The 10111-nt window shown below is 38.4% G+C and overlaps 1 protein-coding gene across 3 annotated transcripts in view; it reads right to left on the reverse strand.

Moving 5' to 3' along the window:
• ssbp2a (single stranded DNA binding protein 2a) overlaps positions 1–9456 on the reverse strand; it is a 63479-nt gene extending 54023 nt beyond the window's left edge. For 2 of the 3 annotated variants that reach the window (XM_015042186.1, XM_015042185.1), the window contains exon 1: positions 9103–9275. In XM_015042186.1, coding sequence (XP_014897672.1) covers positions 9103–9272 — 170 coding nt within the window. In that variant the 5' untranslated portion in view covers positions 9273–9275. The other variant, XM_015042187.1, reaches the window with a different exon arrangement.
• Between the last annotated feature and the right edge of the window lie 655 nt (positions 9457–10111).

Consider the following 10111-nt stretch of genomic DNA (forward strand, 5'->3'; position numbering starts at 1 on the left):
AAGGGGAAAAAAAAAAATGGAAAAAAAGAAAAAAAAAAAAAAAAAAAAAAAAAAAAAAAAAACATTCAATCATGCAAATAAGCAGAATAAAAAATAAGAACATATAAAAATGACAAAATGGCTCAAAATATATGCAGAAACTAACTTTAGACAGTGCATGCTCAACAGAGCAATGAGGATTTTTGTCCTAAGTCACAGGTTTTCATTTTTAAGTGATTTGCATCCAGATTTCAGACAAAATTTTGACTCGGTACTTGTTGTTGATGTTTTTTCTGTGATTTAGTCATCTACATCTCCAGTAAGCCAAGCAACTGTGTTACACACAAGGTTTAAGCAATCTGGGTCTATATACAAATGCACAGCTTGCAAAATTGTACTTTAGGCTGTGCCCATTATTTTATTGATGTAACAAATCTGTGGTTTTCCTTAAAAATCTGAGCGTCTCCTTTGAAAGACAATCTGTCTCGTCTTTTGCAGCTTCCTGTCTGCCTGTGTGTCAAGTAGCCTGCTCTGCATACTGGGTTCAGACAGCTTTCACGGTGAGGTTGAGCAGCTGGAACAATAGACTCAGGATGCAGCAACTAGTTTTCATAATCCAAGACATCCACTATAATAATCCCATTAATCTAATTAGATCAATATGTTTAATTTTTGTCATTTCTTAAACTTTTCTTCGGAAGTAACATTCACAGCTCTGTGAAGCATAACCCTCAATGACCCCCCCTTCCACAGTATGCAGCTTGTGTTTATGCTGATTATTACTTCCGTTAAGTTCAACAGCAGTCATTGGTCAGCTCTATCCAAACTCTTTGAACAACAAACATGGCTGACAGAACGTTCAAATCTGTTATTTAATTTTTTTTTTTTTTTTGAAGCATTTTGGTATGCGAGTAATTCAAGTGCAGCAATGATAAATGGATGTTTTTGGCTCCTTGCAGAGTTTAATGGTTTAACATGGAACAAATTCCCACCATAAATGCCAGATGCCAATATTGAGCAGACAGAAAAGACATAGTAATTTTCTTAAGCTGCTGAGTGATCCCATTGTATTTCTAATGCATTTTTCACTGAATTTATGTTTGAACCATCTTTTAGACAAGAATGTGGGTCTACATCTTGTTGTTTAAAGTGGTGCCTGTCTGTTTTGTTGTGCAGACATTACGTGATGTAGAGCGCAATATCTGTTTTACTTCTGTATTGTTTCAGCACATTAAACTGTTCATGTGCAATCTTAGTGCAAAATATTTAAAACAAACTTATAAGTAGGGCTGCAACTAATGGTTGGTCTAGCAATAAATGTTCTGTGTGCATGAGAGGGTTCCCTCCAGTTACATTAGTTTCCTCCCACAGTCCAAAAACTTTGCAATTAGGTCAATTAGTCTCTTTAAATTTTCCTTCAATGTGTCTGCATGGCTGTTTATCATGAGTGTCTCTATGCAAAACGAGTTGAAAATTATCAACAGCTATATCACATATTCTGTGTTTTGGATCCATGTATCCCTATTAAAAAATACATTCTATTCTATTCTGTTTTAAAAAGCATTTGAAAAAAAAAAACTCAAAAAGAGTCAATAATTTAACTTAAATAAAAAAGGAATTGTTAGTTGCTGCACTACCTGAATCATAAAATTTCACAATGCTTAAAGTGAAAGCGTCTTCACATAGTTGAGTGGCAAGACACAAGTCGATTGAAGAAGTGCATGTAAAGTCATGTGTATTTTTTTGTACACTCAAGATAAAGCAGCGCCTGTTTTAGGTGATGCGTAGCCAGAAATTTTAATACCGTTTTTAGCCGAGTTGTCTCAAATTAGAGCAGTGAATTAAAGCTGACCCGGAGCAGCTGCATTTGGGACAAATGATCAGTCGCTGATCAGAGGCTGTAGCATCACGAATGTCATCGGTGAGTGGCTGTAACACTGATGAAATGTAGGGTAATATTTTAATGCAGTCAGCTTTGATTTTATTAGCTTTAAGTACTATCGGAATGGGATTCTTTATCAAAGACGCCTAAAATCAAACGACTTGCATTAGTATCGAGGAGAAGAAAATCCTGAATAGAAAAAAACAAAAAAAAAAAAAACAGTCCCATATTGTTTTTCTAGGAATGTATTTATCCTCTGGGTACAATATTATATTTATGCTACAAATTGCATTCCTGTTTGTTCTAATGAGCACATCTGTGATAGTTTTCAGAGCCAATGAACAGCATACCAGTGTATGTGTGTGTATGCAGATTTATTTTTATTGTAGTTCTCCTGTAATGCGACTCACACAGAAAGCCGGAGTGGCAGCCTGAATTGCTTCTGTCAGATAAACGCTCCCAGCATGCACTGCTCTGCCTCAGTCTGTGAAGTACTGCATTGGCAGCCTACTAGGAGGATCCTGAGGTGTTTCAGTTGTGAAATAGATGTGCGTGTAGAATGATAATCCTCATCTAAACCAACAATCCGTCATCTTCACCAGATTGATGGATGGAAGATGAACTTAGCAAAACGACACATATTGTAATTGTACTAAAACTACAAGTTAGCCATTTCACATACTGACTTAGGAAAAACAAAGTGAAGAGTTAAATTTGGGAAGTGGGGAGGGGGGGATTACATGGAACAATACGTGCTCTGATAAAAGTTAAGAAGTAAAGACCCTCCAAGTATTCTTGTGTCTCCCAGGCAAAGTTTGGTTTTTGTTTCGTAAACACAGAGAAAGGAGGAAAAGAGGAATGTGCACTATGTGCTGCAATGCTGCTCAGTCAGGACCACAAACCCAGAGCTTTGTGGAATGTGTCCTCTGACAGCCAGTGACTGAAACCTACACTCATTGAACAACTGCAGTACACAGTCAGTGGTCGTGTACTGTCACTTCCTATCAAAATCAAATGCAGACCATAGCACAGGTACAGACAGAGGAGGGGGGTGGGAGTGCCATCTGAACGCTATGGAAGGTGTCCTTTAGACACACAGGTGTGAAGGCTGCCATATACTCTGTGATACGCTGACACAAACACATGCAGGCTGGTTAAAGTTGGATATCAAGGTTTCATGAAACATTAAGGGTGTTTTTTTCTTTACTTTACACAGGATAGAGGAGATATTCCCTGCATTTTGGGAATGAAACTACAGTAAAAAGTACTAATATACAAATATATATATATATATATATATATATATGTACACACCACAGCACCAACACATTGAACAGAAATCCATAGAGGCCAGCTGGTTTCAGAGCTCTACATCTACATGGGCTAGATGCCAGAGCCCCTTGTCTACAGGGGTCCATTCTAAGGTCAATACGACAACACTGTAAACTAATGATCCAGCAAATTCCCTCAGTCCCGCTCCGTCTCCTCCTCCTTCGTTTTCCTCAATCTGTTGCTACCCTCCATCTCTCCCGCTCTCCGATCCCCTGCTGTGCCACAGAAATGAAAAGCAACTGAGGGCTCAGCAGTGGTGGGCCTGCTCTGCTTCTCTGATACAGACCACAGATAAACAAGTCTGCTTGTTAACAGACAACAAAACTTTGCCTTACTTGATTTTCCAACCCCCCTCCCCCCCTTTTCATCTTATGTCTCCTTGCTGCCCATTCCTTTCTTCTCCTTTGTGGCTTGTAGCTGATCGACTGCGACTTGTACGGTGAAATGTAAACAGATAATGAGCCGACCTGCAGCAACATTACTTGAATTATTAGCTGGGAAATTTATACATTATTTGCAAAGTTTTTTTTTTTTTTTCCCCCTCTCTTATTGTGAAATTTAAGATGGTATCAATAAATATAGATGTAAGCAAATACATATAAGAAGTTCATATACTTTTGATATATTAGGGTTATACAAATTAATCATTCAATCAGTTTGTTATATTATGCTCAATCAAAGTGGGTAGAATGGAATATGATTACTGAGCAGCATTATAAGCACATTGGACTGTGACTGATTTTCATGTGGTCAAATTTTCCTACTTTTTCTTTTAAATCAAACTTAAAGAAAATATAAAAAACCAAAATAAAAATGGGGAAACAGAATTTTAAAAATTTTTTGAGCACAGTGCAAGAAACTTAAGCACACTCATTTTTTTTCAAGTAGCTTGAGCTCAGTCAGATTGAGACGGAGTTCCTGTGACTAAACATATTTTTTGTAAGTCTTATCTTCCAGAACATGAATATGTTTTGCTCTAAACTATTCTGTCCTACTACGGCTATAAAGGTTACTTGTCCTGCTAGAAGGTAAGATCCAGTCTCAATCCTTCCCTTCCTTTAGTTGCCTTCATCTTCCCATCAACTCTGACGTCTTTCTCTGCATCCTCTAAACAAAACCAGTCTCACAACATAATGCTGCCGCCACCACATTTCACTGTGAGGATGTTCATGGTGATGTGCAGTGTTAGTTTTAGACCACTTGTGTCTTGCATATAACCAAAGAAGTGCTTTCAATTGGCCATACACTTCCATAAACCTTTTGCAGCAAAATGCAAATGGTTTTTCTATGGATTTTTTTTTTTCTCCAACACACACTTTTTTTCTTACTGCTCCTCAATAAAGGCCTGATCTCTGGAGTGCAGAACTACTACAACATATTCTTCCACAGGAGTGGTTTTGGCAGTATGGTGCTGGGTGGCCACACAAGAAAGTAAAGGATGAGTTCGGCCTATCATGAAAGAATGAAGAGTGGTCATGTGCAAAAAACCGTTTATACTTTTAGATTATTTTAATATTGCTGATGAAATATAAAATGTAAGTTGTCATCAATATCAATCAGACTGTTTTCTTTATAACACATACGGATGTTATTTGTCACAAACCCCATGATATGAAGGCATCACTGTACAGATGTTCTGTATGTCTCTAAGCAACTTCTACAGAATAAGTATGGGTTCGTGTCTTTCCAGCAGAGACGCAGCGTTCACAGGAAGTGTCTTTCTGGCCTGCAGCAAGCTCTCCATCACTGCTTCAGTCAGATCACGCAATAAGCCAGTGACAGAGCAGAACCCACTGTTCAGTCCTTTTTATATTGATCTACAGTCAAGAACTTGGCTAAAGGTCTGAGATGAACACTCAGTCACACTGTTTACCTACTGGATTCAAAGCACACGACAAATGACCAACAGTCATTAATCGTGCATTAATGTAGCCTTTTATAGACTTCTCCTTGGATTTTACCTAAACAGGAGACACAAGCATTTTTAACACACACACACACACACACCACACACATATGTATATATATATATAAAACTCGGACATTTTGGACAAGCTTTCACAACTCTTCAAGTTCAGTCCTCAGTTCAGGAGGTTTGAACACTTAGCCTCATCATTAAAATATCACCCAAAATAAAGAGAAATGTATAGTGATAGTCGGACCACAGGGAGTCATAGCACTTCATAATAAACATAAAATAGCTATCTGTTCAAATTCAAGGAAGCCAAAGCGTGATTTTCGATTTTCTAAAGATAAAAATTTAAAACACCCTTGTCTACTTTAAGTCATCATACTAATGGTAGTCGAAACTCACTGACAAACTGTCTGATTGTCATCAATATTTCACCTCATCAAGCTTGGATTATTAAAGTCTTTCCTCAGGAGAAATAAATGATTTCAAATAGGATTAGCAAAAAAAAAAAATAATTCCATGTTTCTTACATAAGGCAAAAACACGATGTTCAAATAAAATGAGTGTTTTCATAAGTCGACCACAAAATTAACTGGGGTGTCTTTTTTTTACGTGTTAAACTTGAACCAGGCTATAATCAAACAAAAGATGTAAACTGCAAGTTTAAGTAGGAATCAGCTGCAAAATTTCTGCTAAAAGGCAAGGACCAGATGACTGCTGTATGTGAGCATGGTTTGGTCATTATGGAACACATTTTTTGTAAGTTATGGTACATAAATAATAGGTGTGGGAACTTCACTTCACCTTAAAGTTAACTATATGAACTGAAGGCTCAGGCCTGAACCACCAAAGTTATCGCATTATGCTGGGCTGGTTTTCTGTCCCTTGGATTTGCAACACTGTGTAAGAGCCTTTTCAGGCAAGAAGTACGTCAAGCTGTGTGGGTTTGCAGGTACACCAGAAATGAGCAGAGAAATAATGTCACATCTAAGTCCATTCTGTCACTACTGACTTTTGTCGCAGACAATCGTACAGATAAGTTCAGCGAGAAATAACTTCACAGTGCTTAACGTGGGCAACAAAATAGCCTCATTAGTCCACCAGAAAGTTTTTATATGAGCATTGTGGAAAATGCAGTCGTTAGAGAACAAGATGTAATTCTATTAAATATCTTATTATGCAATGACATAATCCATCCATCCATTTTCTGTACACCCTTGTCCCTTAGTGGGGTCGGGAGGGTTGCTGGTGCCTATCATAATGACATAATTAAGATACTAATTCATTATTCGTAGCTAAAAAGAATATGATGAATGAATGAGAACTATTCCGTGTGGCTGTGAATTATGTGTGAACTTATAACAAATTCATGTTATGGGTAAACTGGCACAACATCAATGATAATCAGCCTTGTCAAATTCCCTTCAATTACTGGTCTTACACACCATCCACCCTGTCAGAAAGGTTATTTTACTGCCTTAATCTTTTATCAACAAACTCTCTTTTGTTGCCAGGTTCACTCTATCCTTCCTTTAGTTGTAAACCACCAAGAGGATTTTTCAAGTTTTTAAGTGGTGTAAAACAACTACAAAAATTGTATTTCAGGCAAACACAAACAAACCCAAGCCTGGCGATTGCCTATATTCAGTTTCGTTCAATTCTCATCTCCCTTCAGTGCTCCGTCTAGGATTTCTACACTTGTGAACGACTGATGTTACTTTTCTGTGCTCTTCTTGAATTGCAGTCTGCCTCTGGTTGTAGTTTAGCAATGACAGGGGAGGAAGTGAATGAGCTCATTCAGTCTGCGCTGGCCACATTTCCAAATACTAAGCAATTAAAATCAGGGCAAAAGGAATCTATAAGAGATTTTTAGATATGGGCCAACTCCCCACGAGGTTGTTTACACTTTAGAGCACGTACAATTTCTGGTGAGCTGTCTTAAGCTGATGTATTACATACATCGCTGCCAAACGATGGCAACTGCGTAAAATCAAATCCAATAATTTAAAACTTCAACACAGTTCACGCGTCCAGCAAGCAGTAGCCCAAGGTCCAAACATTTTGTACAAAAAAATCCTAGAACCATGTGCTGTTATTTAGCAGGCTAATAAACTCTCAACGTTTCCACAGACTTCAATATGAAAATATTTGTTTCTCTACAACTTAAACCGAGGGTGTCCAAAGTGGAACCCTTGGACCATTTGTGGTGCTTTGACTGAATTTGTGCAGCTCTCAAACTACAATTTAAGAATGATACAGAATTGACCCGTCCAGCCCAGGGGCTTGATGTAGATGGAGACCTTTTATTTGTAATAATAGTAAAATGATGATAGTGTTCTTAAAATGGAAAATGTTAAGTACAACAAAATTTTAATCTTCTTATAACCCACTTTTTATAATAAGTAGAACCATGTTTATCCAGTGACTTTTACTGAAAAGCTGACTTTGCTGCACCAAGCTTTTATCTGATTTATCCAACTTGGCCAGCTAACATTTTGAAAGAAAGTGATCCAAATCCTTTTCTTTTACTGAGAATGAATTTGGTCAAACTGAAAACAAGATGCCTTTCTTTTAATACAAAATATATATATATATTTTTACTTTTTGGATCTACAATGAATAACATCCCTTTCCTGCAAAAGGACAACTTTATTTGCTTGATTTTTTTATTTTTTATTTTTAGTTCAGTTTAGTTTTCTTTGCTTGGTCCGTGAGTACCTTCGACTCATAATTTTGTCACAAGTGACAAAATGTTTAGACACTGACTTAAACAACAAAAAAAAGTTTAACAGGATAATTTAAAAAAATGCACATCTATGTAAATATAGATGTACTAGAAAATCTGCAAAATCTAAAATGTTTATATTGAGGCAGAAATAAAGGGCACTAAAAGAATTAAAACCCGCAGCCTTACAATGGTGATACACTAAAATGTTTAGCCTCTAGCTCTCGGAGTCAGACGCAATACATCTATGTAGGTTAAGTATGCATAATAACAATAAACATTCTTTTATATGAGTAACTTAAAGAACTGCAATACAAATAGCTGAATACAGGGGCACTTGCATAAAGTTTTCCAAAGGGTGAACTGAGGAAAGGGGGCACTAAAGACTTCAGGTTGGTGTACTAAACCCAGTGATTTTATGATGCTGTAAAAGCTGGTAGAGAGCAGAGCTGCGATGGAGTGATAGTGATTAAAAAGTTTAAATGCTACACAAAAACAAAAAAAAAAGACATAATGAATAAATACTTATATAAATAACCCAGTAAATAAAGCTAACTAAAGAAAATAAATAAACAAAAACTCATTGAACAACCTTTTAAAATTAGTGGCGATGTTAATTGGGTAATTTGGGTAATGCAACAGATATTTAAATTGTCAGGTTCGCCTTTTTACTGAAGCTACAAAAAAAGCTCCTGTCTGATGGGCATCCTGGGTCAAACTCAATTTGAAGATAATTAAGCACCGCTCACACATAACAAACACAAACACCATTTCGGATATTTTCATGTCAGCCTAACAGAACAACATCTCGGTCTGCTGCCACACATTTCACCCATCGCTGCAGGTGAACTGACCGGCGTTGTCTCAGCAAAGCGACCCCCCGAAGAGCCACATATAAAGCGGTGTCTGGGAGCCAAACGCTCCGACTTTCTCTTTGCTCCAGTCGACTGTGAGCGAGCAGAGTTTCGCTCCGCATGCTTGTAAATAAACTATTTATGTAGCTACCATTAAATCCATACCAGTGTCGCAATGCAAAAAAATAAAAAATAAAAATAATAATAAAAAAAATACACCAAATATAAATATTACCAATGCATGATACAATAAAACATGCGGAGTAAAAGCAAAGGCGTCACAAAGAAGGACGCTGCTGGATATCAATTAAAATCGTCTTAGAATAAATACATTTAGGAAAGCCTGAAGATTAAACTAAAGACGGCTTTCCAACCTTCCAACCCTACCACCGTCTTAACCTCCTGACAAAATGTCTACCTTTTCTCAAATAAAGGAAGCGGTGAACTTTCCAGCGCTTGCAGAGCGCTGGGCACAGAGCTCCGTGCAGCTGAGTGAGTCTCCTTGCGCCCTCCCCTGCCGCAGCTCAGTGTGTGACTGCCCCCCGGCCGCTCATGAACTTCCCTCACAGCCGCTGTTTCCTCCCCCATAAATAAAACTTACTTTTCTCTGGCTTGGCTGTCGGACGGCACGTTGCTGCTCTTGCCTTTGGCGTACATGCTTACAGAGAGCCTCCGATTGTCACGCACCTGTCAACCCATCACAACCTCCTTGGGCACAGCCCCGTCACCATAGCGACACAAGCAGCGTCGACTCCCATTGGATGTCCCGCTGTGCAGGACCGCCCGCTCCCCAAACAACCACCGCTGATTGACAGTTTTAGCCCCGCCCACTTTAAATTAACCCCCCCTCTCTCTCTCTCTCTCTCTCTCTCTCTCTCTCTCTCTCTCTTTCTCTCTCTCTCTCTCTCTCTCTCTTTCTCTCTCTCTTTCTGTTTCTCTGTCTCTCTCCTTTCTTTTTCTCCCTCTCTCTACCCTGTAGATCTGTGTCTCTTTCTGTTTGTCTGTCAGCATCTCTCTCATTCCTTCAGTGACTGGAAAGGCTTTACTGACATATAGAATCCGGCACACATGCACTTCTAGAAAACATGCTCACATACGCACATCTGCAGTACCTCCCTCATATTCTTCACTCTGAGCCGAGTGGGGGATTTGAAACCGTCCAACAAGGATTTTGAACGACTGGCTTTGGCTGTTCCCTTTATAGTCAATCACACCCTCTGCTGACACACACAGCACAAACAGCACATCCATATTTCCATTATTGTTTTACACACAAATGTAAGGTCATCCATTAAGGAGAGGAGCATGCTAGGAACAAGACAGAAAAAGCGTACTCTATATATTGCTGCTGCAGTGTGAATGGATTCTGGTCAGTTCCAACCCCCACTTTTGCCAATTTGTACCCCTACTTTGTTCCCACATGTTGC

Source organism: Poecilia latipinna, unplaced genomic scaffold, assembly GCF_001443285.1.
Source record: "Poecilia latipinna isolate Pla-1442-1.1 unplaced genomic scaffold, P_latipinna-1.0 Scaffold580, whole genome shotgun sequence".
Lineage (NCBI taxonomy): Eukaryota > Metazoa > Chordata > Actinopteri > Cyprinodontiformes > Poeciliidae > Poecilia > Poecilia latipinna.